Source organism: Dromiciops gliroides, chromosome 2 (assembly GCF_019393635.1).
Source record: "Dromiciops gliroides isolate mDroGli1 chromosome 2, mDroGli1.pri, whole genome shotgun sequence".
Classification (NCBI taxonomy): Eukaryota; Metazoa; Chordata; class Mammalia; order Microbiotheria; family Microbiotheriidae; genus Dromiciops; species Dromiciops gliroides.
Window position 1 is genome coordinate 215,895,117 of NC_057862.1, and position 24,712 is coordinate 215,919,828.

Here is a 24,712-nt window from a genome sequence, read left to right on the forward strand (position 1 = left end):
AGCAAAAATGATGGGTTGGACTAGTGGTGAAGCATCACTGATAGCTCATGGGTTCCAGAGGCATCCTTGTAATGCTGGGGGTGGGAGTGGGGGGTGGGAGGGAGGAAAGTGGGTCTAGCACTTTGGGTGGACTCACAGGTGTGCTGGAGCCAGCTCCTACTAGCTCTCAAGAGCCAATTGTTCAATTTCCAGTATATACATTTAAATCTCAGAAATTGGCAAACTCTATAAAGTGGGGGCTTGATTTATTATTTTGTTTCAAGACTTAAGTGATGGAGAAAATGTTCATCGTGCAGATGACATTTGTGTTTACATTTTATTTTTCTGAAGAGTTGGCTGGTAAACATTTACTGCCATACATACCCCTGTGGTGTGGAAAGAGTATGGATTACATAGAACGGGGTAAGCTGGGATGGGTCGTGACTGGCATTGTTGGAGGGGCTATCTACATTGATGAAATCACAGATTCATTTGAGTTGAATTGAATAAGAGGCATGCTGGTATAGTTGGCGAGCACCCTGAACTAATAATTGAAAAGTTGAGTTCTAGCCCTGGGTAAGTCAAACTCTCAACCTCAGTTCTTTTCTCTACCCAGGATAAGGACTGTTTGTTAGTTTTTGTATGGCCAGTACCCACAATAGTGCCTGGCTTATAGAGTGGGCACTGGAGAAAATGTTTGCAGGACTGCCTGCATTCAATCAGATGATGTATGGAACACAGGGGTCACATCTAGACCATTGGCATCATCCAAGACACCAGAGTAGAGTGTAGGGAGTCTATGCCTCATCTGTTATGACAGCTATTTTCCCCATGGCAGTATCCTTGACTGCCACACAAAAGCACAAACCTAATGGGAGAAATTTTAATTCCGAGTGAGCCAGGGAAGTTTTTAAGTTATTGAAGTATGTACCGTCTATGACCTATCTTTCTTTAGAGTTGGCCTTACACTTTTCAGTACCAGTTCAGTTGGTTCTAGAAGCCTCTCACAGGAAGGATGCTAGCCCAGCCAATCACATTTTTGTTAGCTCTCGGTTTGTTTTTCTGTTAATTCATCACTATGTAGGAGACTCAATAGCAGGATCCCCATCTCTCCAATATCCTTTCTTTAGCATTTTATAGGGAAGTGCCTTGTGGCATCTCCAAAAAAAGTCCCCCCTGAGCTCAGTTTGAGAGGCAGCAGTTGGTATCACTCGGAATAGACATGGGACCACTAAACCATATCAACTTAGAAAACCACATATTAACATTATTTATGTTCTATTGCATTTTTATTTGGTTAAGTATTTCCCAATTACCATTTTTTTTTTTTGGTGGGGCAGTGAGGCTTAAGTGACTTGCCCAGGGTCACACAGCTAGTGTCAAGTGTCTGAGGCTGGATTTGAACTCAGGACCTCCTGAATCTAGCGCCAGAGCTCTAACCACTGTGCCACCTAGCTGCCCCCCCATTACTTTTTTTTTTTTAAAGGACATGCCACCTTTTTATTTATTTGGTGAGGCAATTGGGGTTAAATGACTTGCCCAGGGTCACACAGCTAGTAAGTGTTAAGTGTCTGAGACCAGATTTGAACTCAGGTCCTCCTGAATGACTCCAGGGTTGGTGCTCTATCCACTGCGCCACCTAGCTGCCCCCCAATTACCTTTTGATCTGGTTCCAGGTACACTGGGTAGGAAGTGTTGTGGGCTGCCTACAGCCACCTCTCTGTAGTGGATAGAGCCAGCTTCAGCCAGGAAAACTTGGGTTCAAGTTTTACTTATGACACAAACAGGGCTGTGTGAGACTGTTAAAGCTGCTTGACCTCTCTGTGCCCTAGGCAACTAAGACTTTAGGTTTCAAAACACTGTTGGTAGAAGACATCTAGAATATTCTTTAAAGGTCCCTTTCATCGACCCTTGATTTATTTTGTACACAACTGTTTATAACCTTGTCTTCTTCCCATATTAGAACGTAAGCACCTTGAGGGCAGGTATCCTCAGTGCTTAGATTTATATGTGTTGATTTCCTTGCTTGGGAGTGTCCTAATATCCCATGAAGCCATAGTTTGAGTATTTAAAAAAAAAAAAAAGAATTTGCTATTTCCTGGGGAGACCAGGGTTCAGGTTATGTGGAAGGGCTGGATTCTGCTGTTTCCTTTTGTAGATCAGGAAATGGGAGATTCCCTCTTTGGTCAAAGGGGAGCTTTCTGATCTCACCACAGTTAGAACAGGGGCTTCCAGTTTGATTCTGCCACTGTCTAGGTGAGTGACTTTGGGGAGGTCATTTCATGTCCCAGGATCTCAAAATTATGTCATAGGGAGGGGGCTGGTAGAACAGATGATCTCTAAGTAAGCTGCCTTCTATTTAACAATCTGCCCTTTGACCTTGGGCACATCATTCAATCTCTTGGCACTTCAGGTGCTTCCATCAGTAAAATGGAGGGAGAGAATACTGCTAAAGGGCTTTGTCAGTGTCTGCCTTGTTGTTGGGGGTGGGAAGAGCCCGGGCCTGTGGCAGCAGGAAGGCAGTGCCAACTGACATTTCTCACCCTGACCTTTCAAGGCTTTGCTCAGGATGAGGGAAGGCTGGGATGGGGACCCAAAACATGTGCCAGGGCTTACTCCCCAGGAGCATTAAACTTCTGAATAAAACAGTAAAATAACTTCTAATTACTGTCATGCCAAAAAGAAAACCCACCCACAAATGTACCAGTCTTCAGAAGAGATGTTGAGGTGGCAAGATACATCTACACTGTTTCCCTTTAGTATCAGCTCCATCTTTGGAGATGAGCAGCCTAACACATGGAACTGTTGTTGATCACTGGCTATTACAGGCACCCCACTCACACACTGTCTACAGATGACACAACTGATCCATGAATGCCTTCTGAAAGAGAATGTTTTATTGTGGAATACAGTATAGCACAGTGCACAAAAGCCTAGCACAGTTCAATGGGTACCCCGCACATCATATCTGAGTAATGTATAAAAAAATCCTTGCTCATAAAGACCTACTAGAACACTGACGCCCCTTCAATTCTCCCAGTGTTGTTATCTCAGGGGGTCTGGAAAGTTCCCAACAGCTCTCACGAAGGCAGCACGGTTCATTCAGAGATACAGTCCCTCTGGGGTGCCTTCCTGTTTCTTATAAAGTACATTTTCTTTAGATTTTTTGAAGTCTTCATTTGTTACTTTCATTCTACGTTCTCTTAGGGCCATGAGGCCGGCTTCTGTACAGATTGCCTGCAAAAGAGGAACAGATTTTTCAAACGTAAGAATTTGGGTCTTAGAGATATATAACTCTATGCTAGCAATGTGGAGGGGGAGATATTTTCAAATGAGGTGTGTGACAGCCAAACTGAGGTATGAACTGCTAGAACACTATGAAAGAAATTAATAAATAGAGATCATTTTTTAGCTGAAAGTTAAATTTTGGTTATTTGAGGGGAGGGGAAGCAGTTAAAAGTACTATTTAGAGAATCCCTACTTGAAAGACAGTGACCTGTTTGGTGGAGAGGCCTACTGGTCACATCAAGCCATAGTAGTTTGACAGAAGAGCTGTTTCTTGGGAAATAACATGACAGAGGGGCAGCATATTATTGTGGATTACTCAATGGACTTGGGAGCCAGAAGACTGTGGGCTAAGTTACTACCTTTCTCAGCCTGTTTCCTCATCTGCAAAGTAGGAATAATAATACTTGCAACAACTTACCTTGCAGGATTGTTGTGAAGGAATGACTTTGTAAACTGAGGAGAGTTGTACATTATTATCTCCCACCAATTATTATTATAAAATTATTTCACTTAACAGTCAATGATGACCTAGTTCTACAAGAGATCTCCAGATTCTAAGACTGAAGTCTGGCTACCTAAGTGGGATGGTCTCAAGTCTATGAACCACCCTGCAGGGCCTCCAGGTTAAAGTCTGATGAAATGTTAGAAAGAAAGAATGAAAGTTGGGTAAGAACTTCTACGGGTACAAGCAGGCTTTGTTATATACTTTGATTTCCAGTGAAACTTTTCCACTATGAGTATCAGTGATGTAAAACCAAAAGGCAGACAGAGTTTTCCCAAATCATGATTTATTAAGACTGGTTAAAACATAACAAATAAAGCACTAAATTCTTGGGTCAGAGCAGGATTCCTAAGTGTCTGACAACTCTGGCCAAATATAAGAACAATGGCCACTCTTTCTCTTTAGGAAGGAAAGGAGATTGTTTACTTTTTTTTTGGTGGGGCAATGAGGGTTAAGTGACTTGCCCAGGGTCACACAGCTAGTAAGTGTTAAGTGTCTGCGGCTGGATTTGAACTCAGGTCCTCCTGAATCCAGGGCTGGTGCTCTATCCACTGCACCACCTAGCTGCCCCCAGTGAGCATGTTTGAAAAAGTCTGTTACCAGGATCAGAACAAGAAAATGGCTCACTCTGGGGATCAGTGACTATAGATAGATAGATACATGTAGAGAGATGTAGATATATCTATATGTATATATCTCTATATAGAGATATATACATATATACACACACATACATATATATGTATATGTATATGTGTGTGTGTATAACAGTGGTTGAGAATGATCGTTATTAGGTACTGAAAGATCTTCACTATAAAAGAGCATTTATAATTTCAATGTGGTAGTAAATCAAAAATAACTACAACTTAAAAATTAAAATACCATTTATGTCAATGTCTAATTTAGCACCTAGGTTATGTACATTCACTAGACATTTTAAATTAATTGTGGTTTTCCATCAGTGGCATAAACATATTTCTTACCTTGATATCTGCTCCAGACAAGTCATCTTTCGCCATGATCAAATCATCTAAAGTTACATCATCTGCCAAAGTCATTCTGCTTGTATGAATCTGAAAGATGCGCTTTTTGGTCTTTTCATCTGGCAGAGGAAACTCAATCTTCCGGTCAATACGTCCTATGTATATACAATGTTTTTAATGTCATTTACACACTTGTAGCCTTTCAGTAAATCTGGCCTGGCAGTGCAAGGAATGAGGAATCTTTCAATAAAACCAATGGTTCCCAGGTAAAGGCAATTTCTTCTATGCCCCTTCTGCCCACAAGAGATTTTTCTGGAAAGCATCAAGAGTCAGTAGCCATGGAGAGGTTACTACTCTGCTTAACAGCACTATTAAGACAATTATTACTCAAAGAAGTGACTGTCAGACTGTGACCTTTGTCCAATCTTTCTCTGACTCAGAAAGGAGTTACTTTTCCAAAATACAATCTCCTAGCAAACACAAACACAAAACCCTTGTGTACTGAGGTTAACATTTAAAAAAAGGTTTTTAAAAAAAGGATATGGCCAGTTTCTGACCCAGGTGAAGGGAAATCTTCACCTGAATGGAAGTAAGTTAAGTTAATGATCTCTTAATGGCATTTGATTTTAGTGGGACCAGTTGAACTTCAAAAATGTATAAAGGCTACAAAATAAATGTTAATTACAGTTGCTTAGAAACCAAAATGAGCTTATAAAATAGAGGTACCATACAAAATCGTCCTTTAGAGAAGGTAAAGCTTGCTTGAGATTTAATGGAAACATTTATCCTAGGACAGGGATGGAGTTATAGACAAAAATTTTACAGGCAAGGTGTGGCAGTAGGCTCTAGCTCAAAGGGAAGGCATTTGTTTTATACAAAATTTTAGTTTCAGTATTGGTGTATCTTTCTTTAAAGTTGCTTTTAATACCTACTTGTTAAAGCTTCCTGAAAAGCAAAACTTTGAAAAATACCATATAACATAATAAAGAACAAGATTAACCTGGTCTGATTAGTGCTGGATCCAAAGTTTCTATTCGGTTTGTGGCCATAATCACTTTCACATCTCCTCTAGAGTCAAACCCATCCAGCTGGTTCAACAATTCCAACATTGTTCGCTGAATTTCTCTTTCTCCACCTGAATTTGAATCATACCTTGGAAGACAAGGAACAAAAAAGAAGGGAAAGAACAAAGACCCAATTAAACCTTGGTCCTCTACTGTACTAACTTCAAAGATATTAAAGTTTTTATTAAGACTGAAAATAAAGTTTTCTCAAATATGATCACACTGTAGAATTAGCATTGAGCCTAAATACAATACATATGAAGGGGAAAAACAAAGCATCATGTGATATAGAAAGAAAAAAAACAATCAAATTATTAGCCAGATTTTCATTTTTCCTAGATAACTATAACTGATGGCCAGAGAAATCCAATTATAATCAAAATGATGGTAAACATTTATTCTTTTTTTTTTTTTTTTAAGTGAGGCAATTGGGGTCAAGTGACTTGCCCAGGGTCACACAACTAGCAAGTGTCAAGTGTCTGAGGCCGGATCCGAACTCAGGTACTCCTGACTCCAGGGCCGGTGCTCTATCCACTGCGCCACCTAGCTGCCCCAACATTTATTCTTACAAAACATTTAATCATCTTTGAAATACTCAAAATTCAATAAAGAGGAGAGAATACCTTTTGGTACCGATGGCATCAATTTCATCAATGAAGACAATCGATGGAGCATGTTCCTCGGCTACTCGGAACAATTCTCGAACGAGTTTGGGCCCATCTCCCAAGTACTTCTGTATAAGCTCAGAACCAACAACTCTGAGGAAGGTCGCTGAAGTCTGGTTTGCTACAGCTTTGGCTAACAAGGTTTTACCTATTTTAGATTAAAAGCAAACAAAACCCAATTCCATTTCGGTTAGAACTCTGAAGTAACTACTTTAAAACTTAACACACTGACTCTGGTGGTAAAACTAAATTATTCTCTAGATGTTGTACAAAGAACATCAGTTTGGAATCAGGAGATGTAGGTTTCAAGGTTCAAATCCTGGCTTTGTGTGACCACAGAGAAATAAATCCCTTCACTTTTTTTTTTTTTTTGGTGAGGCAATTGGGGTTAAGTGATTTGCCCAGGGTCACACAGCTAGTGTCAAGTGTCTGAGGCTGGATTTGAACTCAGGTCCTCCTGAATCCAGGGCCAATGCTCTATCCACTGTGCCACCTAGAGGCCCCGTCCCTTCACTTTTTAAGTCTTAGTTCCCTCTTTTGTAAAATGGGAATAATGATCCTTGCACTACTTAGCAGACAGGGCTATGCTGAGCAAAGTGTTCTGTGAACTATTAAGGACTCCAGAAACACGAGAGGCTCTTAAGGCACGGCTCATGTGCTTGCTACAGAGGCATCCCCTGGAGGACAGAGGAGGAAGCCTGGGGCAGAGCCAGATCCAAGTCTCCTGACACACGGGACCATATGTTACCTTGGTCCATGCTTCAGTTCTCTCCAGTCACATTCCAGTCCTTTAGGAGACAGCACATAATCATATTAACTCTACCTCCTCCCATTTATTTATCATTTTAAGGCTTCTAAAACATTTCCAGCACAGTGGCGGGCACAGAGTGGGCACTTGATAAATGCTAGTTGACCAGTTTTCCTCACCACCATCTTGTGAAGTACACATAGTTTAGGTATTTTTATTCCTGTTTTACAAATGAGACTCTGCACGACCTTCCCATGATCATACAGTTAGTGGAGGATTTGGGGCTCCAATCCAGTTGGTTTGCCTCCAAGGTCTGGTTATTCATTACTATTCAGTTATCTGCTGCCCTTCAATTATGTTTGTTAAACTCTTATTGAATTGTATGCATGTGATTTCCCCTATTTGAACAGTAATGTGATCTCCTCAAATGCAAATGTTCATCTTTGAATCCAAAGGTCCCAAAGACGGTCCTGATCATCAATGCTCAGATCCTTCTGTGAGGATTTCTAAAAGACCTTTTGAGATCTTCTTGCATACTGCTGGTGACTCTAATGGAGATCTTGACCTGAAGTTATAAGAACTGACTCAGTCTCTAATGTTCCATGTAACTTGTGACTTCTAGTCAATCACTTATTAACATTTTATTAATGGGGAGAAAGTTACTGTCTTCTCCTTTCCCACCCCACAAGGATATTATGAAAACTCAATACTATAAAAAGTGGGGAGGGGGAGAGAGGAACGGTGGTATCTACTTAGGGACAGAGACATTTTTTTAAAAAATGAATCAATATTATTCTGCTCCAGGTATCAACAAACATTACAACTTGAGCCAGAGGTCAGGAAGGAAAGAAAATAGCAGAAGCTATCATGGCGTTCCATTTTCTTAGTAACAAAATTAGGAAAAAAATGAAAGAAATTTGCTGAGCTCCACACTCCCCCTCCCCTTCTAGTTGCTTGATTATCCTGGATTTAGAAAACAAAACACATGTGGAGGCGACAAACATTATTGGTCATTGCAGCACCTGAAAATATTTTGTCCATGGCATTTAAAAACAATATAAGAGAGTTGCTCCATGCCTTTTAGGAAAAAATCCTCACTATGGCCTCTTGTGAGCATCTGTTCCTTGTGTGTTGCCTGTACAACCTGTTGCTAGTACATCTAGTGCAGTACTTCGCTGCACTCCTTTCCCCTCCTAATTATTCTACTCCACCAACCCCACCAAAAAGGGCTGGAAACCCCCAACTAAATCCATTCAAAAGATTTAAACAGTTGAAGATGTTTAATGAGACAAATTAGAATTGATTTAGGAATTTAGAGGGTGAGGTTACTTAAGATTTGGGTGGTCAGGGGATTTACAGAGGTGAGATTAATGAGATGACCTCTGCTATCTAGAATCATATTCTAACCCTTCTGAGAACTAAACCCTCTAGACGCTGATTATTTCCTCATCGGTACTTTGTGCCTACAATTCTTGTAGCTGTCACAACAGGAATGGGGGCTCTGTTAATATAAACCCGGGAGTCAGGTCTCTTCCCAGGTACGGAAAATGAGTAGTTGGGAGCAGCATCCAATATAGCTTTTTTTATAAAAGTAATGCTTTTTATTAAAAGTATGAAAGGCCAGTAAGCTCTCGTTTCTACTTTTTAAATAAGTCAATCAAGGTAGAATACAGAGCAAGATCTGAAAGACGCACAAATTCTTTTGATCTAGGAGGCAGCCTAGCAATTCACAGCAATTTCATTCCTATGCTACGTCAAGGATTTGTGATTTTGTCCCTGAAGGAAGCCAGCCACTGATGTAGAACACAACTCCTCTACCATTTAGGAGCTGCTGTTACTAAAACATTAATCCATGTGGCCAACTGGTGATGAATTTATCTTGGCTTTCCAGAAAGAAAGAAAGAAAAAAACAACAAAAAGGCAACAGAGCACTACAGCACTGGTCCCCAAACTGAGTTCAGTACTCGAATTAGGGTCATGAAGTGGATCTACAAAGAGTTTCACAGCATCTTCTAGAAAGGATTAAAGAAGTAAGTAAGTACATGTGGTTAGGCTATTTCCTGAGCCATGTACAGAGTGGGCAGAAGCAGCTCTATGAGTGTGGGCCAGGAAAAATCCAGGAGCCCCACGAAGATCCACTATTGCCTGAACTGAGCAGTACCACTCAGTGCCATGGATATTTTCTTTCTAGGTGATTATGACAACGTCCTAGGGGACACATACATTTTAGATAGGAATGAAGTACACGTCTATAGTTTCTGGGTGGGACTATGTTGCAAGTACTGGGTGATTGTGCATGAAATTGGTAGCCTGGGATTTGCCAAGCCTTCTATTAAAGTATCTATTAATCATTGCCTGACCCAACTTTGGCTCTCCTTTCTACTTTCAGGAAACCCATTTCTAATGTCTAACCTATTATGCTTCTAGGATTAAAGAGTTCTGAGCCCTCATAGCCTGGCCAGAGCTCCTCGGAAAGTCATTTGTGGCTTGATGGTTAAATATCCTGTACCCAACATTAATTACAAAATGCTGACAGCAGTATTTTTCCATTGCTCACTTATAACTAGTTATTCGTGTGCTGAAAGAAAGCTGCCTTACTGCTATTCTGGGGGATATGTTCACTGTTTTTTTCTCTACAAAGACTATTCTTTGATCTTTTAATCATCTAGGTAGGAAACAGAAAAGATGAAAAGAAACAAATGACAATCAAAGTATAAGAGAATGTCAGAGATGAAAGTTCAAGTCCTCATTCTATAGATGTAGAAATAAAAGTGTAGAGAAACTTGATTTATCCAAGGTCATACTAATTTGTAGCAGTAATAATAATACCTAATAACATTAGCAGATTATATAAAACTAAATAGCTTTTGCACAAATAATAGCATTAGCATTTATAAAAGGTTTAAGGCTTGCCAAATACTTTGTATGTTAGCACCTTTGATCTTCCCAACAACCCTGGGAGGTAGGTGTTATTTTCATTCCCATTTTATAAATGAGGAAACCAAGGCTGACAGAAGTTAGCTTTTACCAGGGTTACACAGCCAAGGGCTTCTGACTCCAAGTCAACATTCGATGTACTGCACCATTTAGGTGCCTGTGAATGGCCAACTGTAGCTACCCAGAAAGTATTTAGGAGAAGATGGAAGCAATTGTGAACAAGGAAGACTTTGTGATACTGGTGGATATGGTTTCGCAGTGAGGAGTGGCAAAGATTTTCTCAGAAATCAGGCAGGAGACAAGTACAATGGTTTGGAGATGGGACAAAACCGGGCCTGCTCATAGAGGGCACAAAATGAGGTGAGACAATCATAGAACTGTGGAGTTGGAAAGGACCCTAAAAGTAATCGATAACACCCACTGATAGGTGGGAGGTCAGCTCAACTCCTTACAAGCAGCCCACCTGACCAGCTTCTTCTTATGAGAAATTTCATGTGTTTCAAGGAAAAATGTCTTCTTGTAATTTAAAGCCACCAGTCCCAGTTCTGTTCTTTGGACATATACAGGATAGGCTTATTTCTTCCACAAGAGGACCTTTTACAGTATTTGGAGAAAGCAACTATGTCTCTTCTTCCCCAAGACAGATGTACTTAGTACACTCAAATATCAAACACATAAAGTACCTGTGCCAGGCGGGCCATAGAGAATGACTCCTTTAGGTGGTTTAATACCCATCTCCTCATAATACTCAGGATGAGTGAGGGGAAGCTCCACAGATTCCTAGAGAAAACAATTGTCCAGTAAAACAATGGTTTTTATTGTTATCAGGATTGAAGTCAGGGTTAAGCCTTGTTTAAGTCCTTAAACAGAAACCCATCAATTAAGCTCAGGTACACTTTCCTGTCTCTCTGTAGGCATGTGTGTGTGTGTGCGCGCGCGCGCGTGTGTATGTTAGTGTGTATAATCATTTGTAGTTTGAATAGGATTATCTCTAGTCTATTACAATTATTAAAGTTCTTAAGTAGCTTCCAATCGCATAATCTTTATTCTTCTAAGCAGGGGCTAGTCTGGATCACACTGGCTCAGAAAGGGTCTACTTACAAATAAATAACCATCTTCCACAACAGAACGGAACCCAATTAAGTTTCTGTTATTCATCCACTCATATTTTACTCATCTCAGGGTGAAGGTGATTCTAGATTTCTGAATTCTATAAGCTGTGTAGGTTGTCCCAGGACTAGCTTGGCTAAGCACAGTCTTATTACCAAGTCTGGTCATCAGGTGATGAATTTTTTGGTGAGGCAACAGCAACTGATGAAAATAATCTATTAAGTTATAAAGTGGTTGCGATCTGTACAGGTGAGGTCTTCCTCCTTCCTGGGCAATTGTTCCTTACTGATTTTTGATAATGGGGTAGTCCTTTCTCCTTGATGAGACCAAAACCTATATATGAGCCCCTGATGCCATCCCTGTTCTTCTAGAGACTACAACCCCAATCATCCCTCTCTCTCTCTCTCCCCTTCAATACCCCTCTATCTACTGCTTCTTTCCTCAATGCTTTCAACCATGCCCAAGTTTTCTTCAACCTTAAAATGCCTTTACTGGGGCAGCTAGGTGGCACAGCTGACAAAGCACCAGCCCTGGGCAAGTCACTTAACCCTTATTGCCCCCCACCCAATGCCTTTACTAGCTATCATATATCATACTATATACCTCTTCCCTTTCTCAGCCAAACTCCTGCAAAAAACTTCACCAAAAACTTATTTATACTCACTGCCTTTACTTTTCCTTACACTAACTCCTCATCCCTTTGCTACCTGGCTTCTGATCTTGTCACCAGACAATGGCCACATTAATTTCTAAATCTAATGGACCTTTTCCATTCCTCATCCTTTTATCTAAATGTTGCATTGGGGCAGCTAGGTGGGACAGTGGATAGAGCACCGGCCCTGGAGTCAGGAGGACCTGAGTTCAAATTTGGCCTCAGACACTTAACACTTACTAGCTGTGTGACCCTGGGCAAGTCACTTAACCCCAATTGCCTCACTTAAAAAAAAAAAAAAGTTGCATCTACAATTGTTGACCGCTATATCTTCCTGGATCCTCTCTCCTCTCTGGATCATTAAACGACTCTCCTAGATCTTCTCCTGCCTAACTGTTCTTTCTTTATCAGTCTCCTTCACTTGTGTAACCATAACATGTAGCTGTGGGTGTTTCCTAAGGCTCTGTCCTAGGCTCCCTACTTTTCTCTTTCTATACCCTCTAGGTGAACTTATCACCTCCTATGGGTTTAATGATCATCTCTACACTAATGATGCTCCCATTAATCCATCTAGCTCCACGCAGTCTCTCCTGTAAGCTTCAAGGCAACAACACCAACTGCTTATAGGACATTTCAAATGAGATGTGCCCGAGACACCTCAAATCAGTATGTACAAATCAACCCATTAACTTTCCTCATAAACTCACTCTTCTTCCAACATCTCCTATTTCTGTCAAAGGCACCACAATCCTTCCTATCCCTCAGGTTTGTAACCACAGGGCTATCCTCAATTCCTCACTTTCCTTCATCCCCCTTACATAATCAGTTGTCATGTCTAGCTGTTTCTTCCTCCACATCTCTTACATCTGACCCCTTCTCTCTACTCATAAAGCTACCACCTTTGTTCTGGCCCCCATCACTTCTCACCTGGGCTCCTGTTATGGCCTCCTAAGACCCGCCTCAGGTCTCATCTCCCTTTATCTCCTCATCTTTCACACTGTTGCCAAAGGGCAGATATGACCACATCATTCTCCTACTCAGTCATCTCCTGTGGTTTCCTATTGTCTGGAGACTGAAATATCAGCTCCTCTGTTCAGCTTCACAACTCTGCCAACCTATCTTTCTAGGTTCACTGCCCATTATCTGCCCTCCTGCACTCTGAGACCTACATAGCCAGGCTGGCCTTCCTTCTGGCCCTCTCATGGAACACACTGTGTCCTTCTCTCTGTGCCTCTGCCCTGTCTGTCCTTGCCCATGGCCTCACCTCCGCCTCCTTCCATCTGAAGCTCAAGCATCATCTACATCGAAATCCTCTCGAATGCAGTGCCCTTCCTTTCAAACTACCCTGTATCTAACTACTTTGTGTCTATTCTGTGCGCACACACATGTATATATGCACACACGTGTATATATGGACATGTGTGCATGCAGGTGACGTCCCCAAACTCTTAGTGCTGTTTTCAGCTTTCATGTGCCTGTGTTATCTGCCCTTTCTCAATGTAAGGTGTTTGCAGGTAGGGACTGTTTCATGTATTGCATTTGTATCCCCAGAACCCGGCTTCCCTTGCTGACTGATGAACACTGAAGTCATGGTTTTTTAAAAAAACATTCTTTGTTTACGGGCATTATTACTAGTAATAATAATCATAGTAATACTTATATTGCACTTTAATATTTACAAAACCATTTATACATGCGTGTGTATACACGGATACACACACACACACACACACACACACACACACACACACACACACACACACACACACTCTCTCTCTCTCTCTCTCTCTCTCTCTCTCCATTTGATCCTCACAACCATCTTGTGAGGTCAATATGACAGGAAATTAAACTGAGGCTATGTGACTTGCTGATGCCACACAGGAGGTAAGAGTCCCTAAATCATGAGTAGAACAAACTAGTCACATGAAACCCAGGGTGCGACTTCTCGTCTCAGATGCCATGTGTGACTTTGGGCAAGTCACTCAGCCTCTCTAAATTAGGTCTCAGTATCTTAACCTGTAAAATGGAGCTAACCATACCTGAGCTTTTACCTCACCAGGTTGCTGTGAGATCAAATAAGACAAAGTACGTACAAAGCGTTTTTTGGAACCAATAGGGTGCTAAATAAATGTCAGCTTTTATTGCACCATAAAGAAACTTTATAAGGACTGACCAGGGCCCACACAGCTGTTTCCGAATGACTCACTCATATGGTATCTGGGTGGATGGATGTAGAAAGCTTTGGTGCCCTCCAGTGATGATGCAGGGGATCTGTATTCCGATTACTAGGGCCAGGTTCTAATTCAGCCTATTCTAAACACTGTGGTACACAGTTTTCCCAGACCATAAGGTATAAATACAATCCATTAACTAGCTAAGGATTCTATTAAAAAAAAAAAAGAAAAAGAAAACCCCAAAAACTCTCATCTGAAAATATTTTAGGTATGAGCCATAAGACTATACTTATTAAAAAATAAGCTGTGGTGGCTTCAATTCTACTACAATTTACTTTGTCTACTTTTCCAATAACAGTATTAACTAAACTTGTTAAAACTAAAACAATAAACCAATCCCCAAACGGGCAAGTGCTAAGGCAGTCATTAATCTCTTTAATAAAGGAAGAAATCATGACTATCAGTACATTAGGCGCACTAAATAGTAGAATGAGAAGAAACTAGAGTTCTGATAAAACCATACCTGTCCCCATTATTACCTTAATTTCTTGGATCTGGTTATCCAATCCACCAATATCAGCATATGTCTCCTGTGGGGCCTTCTCTACTTTCATCACCGTAACAAGGGGATCAGTGTCATCCATCAGAACTCCTATCACAGCATGAACCTGGGAAATAATGGCAGCATTATTAGCGACTGGTCATTTATAAAGTGTTACCATTTATTAAGTGTTTTCTTCACAAACCTATCAGGTAGACAGTACAATTTTATATATAAGTTAAATGAAACTCAAATCACACAATTAATAAATGGCAAACTGGACTTGAACTTCTGCAAGCAGACAGCATTTATGCATCTAGGGTAAGAAGGAACGCCGTTGGATGGGAAAAAAAGATCTTTGTATCAAATTTCTGAAAAAGGTTTGGTATTCCATATATATATATATATATATATATATATATAACTAATAGCTATTCCCCAATAGATAAGTGGTCAAAGGATAAAAACAATGCTCCAAAGAATAATTGCAAAGTATTCATAATTACATGGAAAAATGCTCAAAAATATTTATAAGCAGCAAAATGCAAATCAAAATAATTATGAGGTTTTATCTCATACCCTGCAAATTGGCAAAGATGACCAAGAAATGGCAATAGTCAATGTTGGAGAACATGTGGGATAACAGGCATGCTAATGCATTGTTGGTGGGGAGTGGGACTTGCATTTCCAACTGTGCAGGTCTGACTTTCATCTCCTGCTAAGTCAAATTGTTCAATAATCTTTGGTCTCTTCTGAAAAAAGGAATGGTGCCTTTGATTCAGTGATGAACATACACATATCTGGTTATAGCCGACACAACTCAGTGATTCTGAAGTCCTCTAGTTCACTATCCAAACCCTATTCCTCATACCCAATCACTCAAGTTCCTTATTTCCCATCAACCCAAAGTCCCTGGCTTCCTTACGATTCAACCAAAATCTCAACTTCTATTTTGGAAGACTTTCTCAACCCTTCTTAATTCTAGTGCCTCCCCTATAGCTAGTCTGTACACATTTGTTTGTTGTTTCCCTCATTAGATTATGAGTTCCTTGAGGGCAAGAACTGTCTTTTGGCTTTTCTACATCCTGACAGATAGTAGGTGATTAATATTTAAATGCTTATTGACTGACTGATGGAGCTATGAATTGATCAACAACTGTTCTGGAAAGCAATTTGGAATCATGCAAACAAGGTGACTAAGATGCATATAACCTTTGACCCAGAGATTCTATTGCTGAACTTATCAAAAAAGGAAGTCATTGATAATACAGTCCCCACATACACTAAAATATTTACTTCAGCACTTTTTGTGATGGCAAAGAATTGGAAACAAAATAGACACTCATGGATTGGGGAGTGGCTAAACAAATTGTGGTACATGAATGTAATGTAATATTACTATACTGTTAAGAAATGATGGGGCAGCTAGGTGGCGCAGTGGATAGAGCACCGGCCCTGGAGTCAGGAGTACCTGAGTTCAAATCCAGCCTCAGACACTTAACACTTACTAGCTGTGTGACCCTGGGCAAGTCACTTAACCCCAAATGCCTCACTAAAAAAAAAAAAGAAAAAAAGAAATGAATGCGATGAGCACAGAAAGATCTCCATGAACTGATGCAGAGTGAAATAAGCAGAGCCAAGAAAACATACACAATAATTTCAATATAAATGGAAAAGAACCATACACAAAAAATAAAAAATAATCACAGCAAGATTATAAAGATGAAATATGACCCCCCCCCCAAAAAAGAGAAATGAAAGGACACCTCAACCCACCCCTTTTTGGAGGTGAGTAGGCCACAGCTGTTATACATTACACAGGTGTTTTGAACTTTTTCAGTGTATTGATTGATAGATTGTGCTGATTTTTCCTTCTCATTTTCTTTTCTTTCTTTTTGGTCTTTAAAAAATACTACTGGGGGAAGCTAGGTGGCACAGTAGATAAAGCACCGGCCCTGGATTCAGGAGGACCTGAATTCAAATCCAGTGTCAGACACTTGACACTTACTAGCTGAGTGACCCTGCGCAAGTCACTTAATCCTCATTGCCCCACCAAAAAAATACTACTTGTTCTGTGGGATGCTTCTATGGGAGAGGAGAGATACTTGGGGAAACTATGAGGATGTAAAAATAGAAAGGCACTAATAGAAACTTCTTTTCTTTTTTAAAGAACCAACATTAGTGATCTTCTCCCAAAGGACAAACTGGCCAGTGCCAAGGCAAGGTAAAAACTGCCAGGGCTCCTCCATGCATTAGAGAGTTATCAACTTACCTTATGGTTGAGGAGAACAGAACATCCTGGTTCTAGCAGATCCTTGTCTACAAACGACAGAATGCTGACATAATGCTCTGACCCGACCGAGGTAGACACAATGGCATGATTATCATCAATGATCTCCTCCAAGGTCCCAACAGACATTGGGGTCCCTCTCAGATCATCCACCTTTGATCGTTCTTCCTATTAGAAGAACAGATCAAAAAGGAAAAACATTAAACTCAAAGAACCAGAAGTTGATATTCTGGGATTTATTCATACAAACTTGCTTACTTTAAAAAATGTTTGAGACATTTTCACCACAATAAGTAAAATTCATAAAGTATTATTTTAGAAATCAAAACATTAAAACATGAAACATTCTAACCGTGGAGGAAGTAAAATTTATCAAGTTTTTATAGATTTTATTTATTCTGTGGTTAAGCTATGTCCTGGAGAAATGATTCCTAAAAATTCAATCCAAAGTTCCATGTGTGAAAGAAGGAAAGAAAGGAAGGAAGGAAGGAAGAAAGGAAGAAAGGAAAGAAGGAAGGAAGGAAGGATGAAAGAAAGAAAGAAAGAAAGAAAGAAAGAAAGAAAGAAAGAAAGAAAGAAAGAAAGAAAGAAAGAAAGAAAGAAAGAAAATTGAAGCAATTTACCTCTTGCTTTTCTTCCAGTGGTTTCATTTGTTCTTGATTTCTGATGAACTCTTCTTCCATGAGAAGATAATCTTTAATTCTCTCCAATTTCAACAATTTTAGCCTGCACTGAGTATGAGGTGTTACTGTAATTAAAAGCATAGAAGTGTCACCATACCAGGACTGTAAAATGCTAAATAAGTAATACTTCATTAACAAGTAAATCGGTACACTCAATCAGAAAAAACCCCAAACCAACCTATCTAAAAAAATAATCTCTCCAAATACTGAAATGTCGATCAGTTTACTAACAGTAATTAGACAAATGGAGAGGAAGAGATTTTGTCAGACATCAGTGGGTGTGAAATAGGGAGAGTAATCCCAAGATTCAACATGTAGAATGTAATTATATATGAGGACTGATACATTTTTACCTGTCCCTACTGAGACAAAAGAAAAGCATCTGTTCTCCTGAATATGTGGGGTCTGGTGTAAGGGAGAGTGCTGGTCTTACAGTCAAATGGTCACAGATTTAGAGATGGGAGGGGCCATGAGGTAGCCCCTCATTTTACAGATGAGAAGGACAGAGACCCAGAGAGTTTTGTGATTTTTTCAGGGCCACATAGCTACTATATGCCTGAGAGAGGATTTGTACTTAGATCCTCCTGACTCCAGGTTCAGTGCTCAATCCACCAGACCATGCTGCCTCTCATAAGATCTGGATTCTAATTCCAGTCAATACAATCCAAAAAAATATTAAATCCCTAATATTCCCAAAGCACTCTGCTTTTTTATTTCTGTCAAGGCACCACCCCTCTTCTAGCCACACAGGTTAATTTAGGAGTCATCCTCAATTTCATTTTCTCTATCCCACCCAATATTCAATGCACTGCCAATTTTACTGGCATAGTATTTCTCCTTCAGGAGATTAGGAACTCTTGGTCAGACTAGTGCAATAGCCTCTTAACCGACTTCCCTGCCTCAAATCTCTCCCCATTCCAATCCATTCTTCGTGTAGCTACCAAAATAATATTCTAAAGTTCAGGCGTGACCATGGCACTTTCCTGCTGAAAAAGCTCTACTACTAACTCTATTGTCTCTAGAATAAAATACAAACTCTTTTGGCATTCACTGGGCTATACATTTCTACACCAGAGCACTTTGCTCATGTACTTTATGGCTTCCTGACCACAAAAGATAAGGAGGTATTTAGAAGCAATAGTTTTGATCCCACAACATTTTCACTAGTACCACCCTGACATTCCTTTAGAAAATACATTAGGATTATTTTTTCTTCAAGCATCAAAAGGCCTTTTGCCAAGAGAGGTCATGGAAAATACTTCTTAAGAGTCTCATCTTTGTTACCTATCGTTTCATCCCTCCTATCTAAGCTACTGTCATTCCTGTTGGTCAAGATTGGCGAAAATCTATCATATCTCACTCTCCTTTTTATTTCAAGTACTATCACCCTACTACTGCTCAGGCCCTTAAACATCTACCCTACTTAGACGTTATGTTTTGATAATGCAGATTTCCCCCCCCAAATTTGAGAGTTGACTTCAAAAATATTCTATCAACCATGTGATGATTACCAAGCGGCAATTTGCTGGCAGCATCTGGTCCCTTTGTTTTCTTCTTCTTTTTTCCCACCCTAGTTGGAACTGGAGGCTCGTATTTCTTTTTCTTGTCCTTTGGTTCATAAATAATATATAAAAAAGAAATTAGAATCCACAGGAATAAAATGAAATAAGAATTTATTCATACTACAATGATCTTTCCCCATCTACTCTATTTCCTTTCATCATCAATGCATTTCCATTCACATAAAAGTAGTTCCTCTGTGACTAAGTTAGCACAACAGTGTAACTTTAAAGTGTGTATAAACAGTCAGGGAGAGCAAAAAAATAATCTAAATCAGGTACAGAGAAGCAAAAAGTCCAGAATTATACTCCATTTCTTACCAGTAGTTTAGCTTTGGGTACCTGCAATGAGATTTCATGGTTCAGGAATACTTTAAAATAGAGGAGAGGTTCTTAACCTTTTTTTTATGTCATCAATTTCTCTGGCAGTTTGGTGAAGCCTATGGATCCCTTCTCAGACTAATGTATTAAAATGCATAAAACACCTAAGATTACACATGAAATCAAATATACTGACATGCAGATTCTAAACAGGAAAAACTATGATCTCGTGATCTAGAGGCTACATTGATTTTGAAGCACTGATGAGTCTAAATACTTTGAGATACTAGTAATTTCATTAGTGATAAAATCACAGGAACTTCTAATTTACTGCAGTTTGTAGTCTAGATTCCTAATGGAAGTAAATGCTACATTTCAGTTAGTAGTTAGTGAAAATATAGATGTAATTTTTTCTGATCCAAATTCATGAGCCACTGGTTAAGAGTCTCTAGTCTAGAGCCCAGCTTCTTAAACTGTGGTTTGAGACCTCACGTAGGGTTGTGTACCTGAATGTTGGGGGTCGAGAAAAATTTGGCAAGAGCAAAAGGCTAAGTATACCTATTTTATATATCTATATACCCAGGCTTGTGTAAAAATTTAAGTGGAAAAGGGGTTGTGAGTAGAAAAAGTTTAAGATCAATAGAAATTTACTTAAGTTTCATTGTTACTTTTTGCTTTTATATTTGTCATTTATCCTTTTCACCTTCTTTCCCCCCTCCTCACTCTCACTAGCCAATAAAACATTTAAGTCAAACCAAAAGATATAGAATTGGTCAATATCAATTTCTAAAATGTTTCTAAAGTACGGCTAGTTAAGAAATAGTTTAACCTATGGCTTTGGGCTGAGGGGTTTTTTTACATTTTAAAATTTTTACCTCCAACTCAGTACAAGTCTATATGGGCATGGTACTTTATACTCTACAATTTAGTTATCCTTTTCACATTGAGACTTTCCCCAATGAAGTTTTGCTATATCCCAGATCGACATAAATTAAATGATAATTTTGGGGGAGTTTTGTAGAAGCTGTAGACAATATAGAAAAAGCTTAGAAACTCAGAAGTGCATAAAATATATGTATTATGTTATGTAATATCAACATATTTATCTTTTTTGGTGGGGCAATGAGGGTTAAGTAACTTGGCCAGGGTCACACAGCTAGTAAGTATCAAGTGTCTGAGGCCAGATTTGAACTTAGGTTCTCCTCAATCCAGGGCCAGTGCTTTATCCACTGTGCCATCTTTTAATACAGCAATAATTTAAACTTCTTCTCTGGTACCCAAGGGAGGACCAAAAAATTTTACTTGGATTTTCCCGATGGCGAGGGTGCTGCCCCCCCCCCCCCCCAAACCCTGGGATGTGGAGGAGATAACTGTATTCACATTGTATCTGCTCTGGTATTTACCTTGTCATCCTTCTTGCCACCCCCAGGACCATGTCCACCACTCTGACTTTGACCCTGAAAAAAAAAATCATAAATAAAATAGAGTTGCTCTAAAATTAAACACATCAAAGAACATACCAAGATGCAGCAGATTAATGCAAAGCTTATGGTGGCCAGCAGAGGACAGAGTCCAAAATAACTAATTTCTGGAGTAAATGATATAACTTAACATTCTATAAGAGAAAATTAACAGATGGAGGATATCAACAAATTCCTATAAAACGGGTTCCATTTTAAAACAAGAAGTTGGGTTTCTTTACTTACTGAGGAAGTACTAATTAACCAGGATGCCTTACCTTTCTTCCAGCAACCTCTACAGAACTTAATTTATTATCTAGTCCCAGGTGTAACCACAGTTTGAGAAAACAATGCTTAACAAAATGGAAGGAATTCATATTGGTGAAACCATACTGGACAAGCGTACCGCACTGATGACTACATTCAGCTCTGCCAATGAGAGTCAATATATTAGAGAAAAAGGAGTTTTCAATGTGAAGTCAGAGGACATAGATTAGAATCCTGGCTCTGCCATTTACTGGTTGAGTGATGGTGCGCAGGTCTCTTTGTGTGTCAGTTTTCTGTAAAATAAGGGAGCTGAATAAGGCAGTTTCTGAGGTCCCTTAACAATTCTAAATTCCATGATCCTCTAACTTATTAGATGTATGACCTTAGGCAAATCAAAGTTTTATTACCACACCAGTAGATAATTCACACCTCACAGATCTGCGACTTGATAAAAATCAAATGAAATGTTTGTGAAGTGCTATATGAACTTAATTATTATTTAAATCACCAGTGGAAGCTTCTTAGATTCCCTGAAAGTACCTGCACTTCTTACAGAGTCTCTAAGTGCCACCACGGCAGCTTTCCTGGATCATTTCTAGAACCATAATAAAACCACCAAGTCAAAGATGTATCTGAGGAAAAATACCTTTTACGACATCCACAAGTGGTAATCCAGCTTCTACTTGAATGCCTCTGGTTATGGGCAATTCACATATTATGATGCAGTCCTGTAAGACCATGTCATAAGATCATACATTTGGAGCTGGAAAGCATCTTAGAGATCATTTAATCCAATTTCCTAGTTTTAGAGGTAAGAAAGCTAAGGCTCAGAGAAGTTCAGAGATTTGCCCAAGATCAAACAGGTAATAAGTAGTAGGCTTGGGATTTAGCATTCTCTTCTTTCCACAGCTTGAAGAGTGGCAGTATAGACAGTGGAAGGGATGCTGGATTTGAAGCCTGGGGACTCCTGAGTGACCTTGGGTGTCACTTATCTTCTGAGTCTCAGTCTCTGTAAAATGTCATCTGTAAAACGAAGGTCCCTTCCGGCTCTAAATCTGTGATCTTATGATATTAAGAAATGACTCAGGGAAGACAAGATAGCTGTGTTTTGGCATTTGAAGGGCTTAACATGGAACAGGGTTTCTATTTGCTCTGAACCAGGAGCAATGAGTACAAGCTATACACTTGGGCTTAATGTTAGAAAAAAGCTGTCCAAAGTTCAATCTGTCCAAAAGTGGAATAAGTTGCTCCTCCAACACCCTACAGGAGAACTTCATGTAGAGGCTGAGTATGTCATGAAAGGGATTCCTATCAGGTATTTGGTGAACTGGACACCTACTGCAATCCCTTCAAACTCTAAACTTTGGTGATTTTGCACTACAAATATATCCCCATTCTTCTGATAACAAAAATAATTAGAGGTCACTGGAAGATCAGCTGGTGAAGTTAATAGCTTTTTGGCAAAAGGGCCTCCATATTTATCTTTACTATTTTTACTGTTTGGAGATGGGCCACTAATCAAAATCCATTCCCATTTTGTTCCTTTCCCCCCACAGAGGAAGGGACATAGTTGCTGTTTTAAATATATGAAATGCTGTCATCATTAAAATTTCTTTGTGGCTCCAAAGTCAGGAGCAGGCCCTATAGAATATAACTAATGTAGGATTTCCTAAAACTGGTGTCTTGGCAGAGACTGGAGAAGTTGGAGGAGAGAAAGTACACCCACTTCTCAGCAACAATGGAAAAGGTGTCATTTAGACACTAGATGCTATTTAAGGTTCCTTCCGACTTAAGGGAGTTTATAATCCAACCAACTGCTAATAGAAGTGGGAAAGCATCTGCAACAGGATCACAAAGAGGAGGCTAATTAAAGTAGCTTCTTTCTTGCTACAGGAACATAGCAAGAGACTCAAGAACAAGAAGAGAGCTAGAAGGGACCACAGGACACATCAAGACCCTGATTTAGAGTTCGAAGAGACCTTAAAGTCCCTCTAGTCCCACATTCTCATTTTACAGATAAGGAAACTGAGGCCCAGGTAAGTTAAGAGACTTGCCCGAAGCCACAACCCAGGCTCTCTAACTCTAGAGCCAAGTGTCTTTTTTTTTTTTTTAATTGTACCACACACCTCACGTGTGGGCCTCACGTTTCCATTAAGTTTTCAGGATGAGGAAATATTGCTTAGGATCCCGGAAAAATTACAATGTCTGAGCTAGGAGAGAAGATCAGGCCAGTAATCATTTATTAAGCACCTACTATGGGCCAGGTACGGTGCTAAGCGTTGGGGAAAAAAAAGAAAAAAAATTAAAACAAAAATATCCACTCCCTGTCCTCAAAGAGCTCACGGTCGAAAGGAGAAGGCAACACGCAAAGGTCTATCCCGCAAACGAGATCTAGACAGGGTAAATGGAGGGAGTCTCCGAAGGAAGGCATTAGCACGGGTGGGGACCGGGAAAGGGCTGGGAAGGGATTTAGACCAGTGAGACTCCCCACTTCACAGACTGGAAAACCGAAGTCCCGACAGGAGTCGCACGGCACGAGGTCCCAGCCTTCTCTCGGGCCCACAAAGCGCTCCAGGGCTCTCCGGCCGTGGCCCCGGCGGGGTCGGAGCGGCCCGGAAAGGGGCGGGGGAGGTGGGGGGGGGGGGCGACCATGACTCCACAAAACAAGTCCCGGCCCTCTGAGCTCCCGCCGCTTCTTTCCGGCCCGCTCCCAGATCCCCGGCCTCGGGGGCCGAGCTCCTTAGTTAGTTTTTAGTCGCGGCCGCCGAGGCCCGAGAATCCGGTTAGAGGCGGCCAACCGAAGGCAGCCGAGTCACTCACCATCGCGCTCCCAGCTCCTCTACTGTCTCCTTCGACGCCGGAAGTGCGTCTCGCTACGGCGGCCGCACCGGGACAAACTTTCTTGCAGTGACAGCTACGGAGGCCGAGAAGGATCCAACCTCGCAGCCTGAAGAAGTGCGGGAAACTGACGAACCTTGGAGAGGGCGTGGAACAGGCGAGGGCCTGGTGCTTGTGTCGTAGGGGCGGGGCCTGGGGAAGGAGATTGAGACCTGGCTAGCAACTTGCTGGGCTCGGGAATCTGCTGGCGCCGGACACTGGCACCAGGGACTAATGGCACAGAGCACGCGCTTAGTGCACATTTGTTTGCTTCCTCTCTCCGTTTTTTTCTCCTTCCCTCTTTCCTTCCTTCCCTCCTTCCCGTCTTTCCTACTTCCCACCATCCCTCTTTCCATCCCCTCTACCTTCCCTCCCTCCTTCTTTTCTCTCTCCTTTCTTCCCTTCATCTTTTCTTCCCTCCTTCCTTCTCTTCTTCATTTTCCTCCCTCCTTCCTTCTGAGTGGGATGGGAAGGACACCCACTGACCCCTGTAATAGAGACTCGAGGAGAAAGGAGGCTAAAGCATTGATTTTATTTCTTTCGAAAGAAAGGTGCACCACACTTACTGGGACAACCAGGAGGTGTGACACACTGGGATTAGAAATCAAGTAG

The 24,712-nt window shown here is 40.6% G+C and overlaps 1 protein-coding gene across 1 annotated transcript; it reads right to left on the bottom strand.

Annotated features, from left to right (window-relative positions):
* Positions 1 to 2,854: 2,854 nt before the first annotated feature.
* Positions 2,855 to 24,146, bottom strand: PSMC1 (proteasome 26S subunit, ATPase 1). The gene is made up of 11 exons (XM_043987450.1): positions 24,044 to 24,146; positions 20,900 to 20,953; positions 19,128 to 19,224; positions 17,557 to 17,681; positions 16,916 to 17,101; positions 14,642 to 14,770; positions 10,850 to 10,946; positions 6,440 to 6,629; positions 5,753 to 5,904; positions 4,753 to 4,907; positions 2,855 to 3,216 (listed from the first exon to the last, which is right to left on the bottom strand). The coding sequence occupies exons 1-11, from the start codon at positions 24,044 to 24,046 to the stop codon at positions 3,082 to 3,084; spliced, it is 1,323 nt and encodes a 440-aa protein (XP_043843385.1). The 5' UTR covers positions 24,047 to 24,146; the 3' UTR covers positions 2,855 to 3,081.
* Between the last annotated feature and the right edge of the window lie 566 nt (positions 24,147 to 24,712).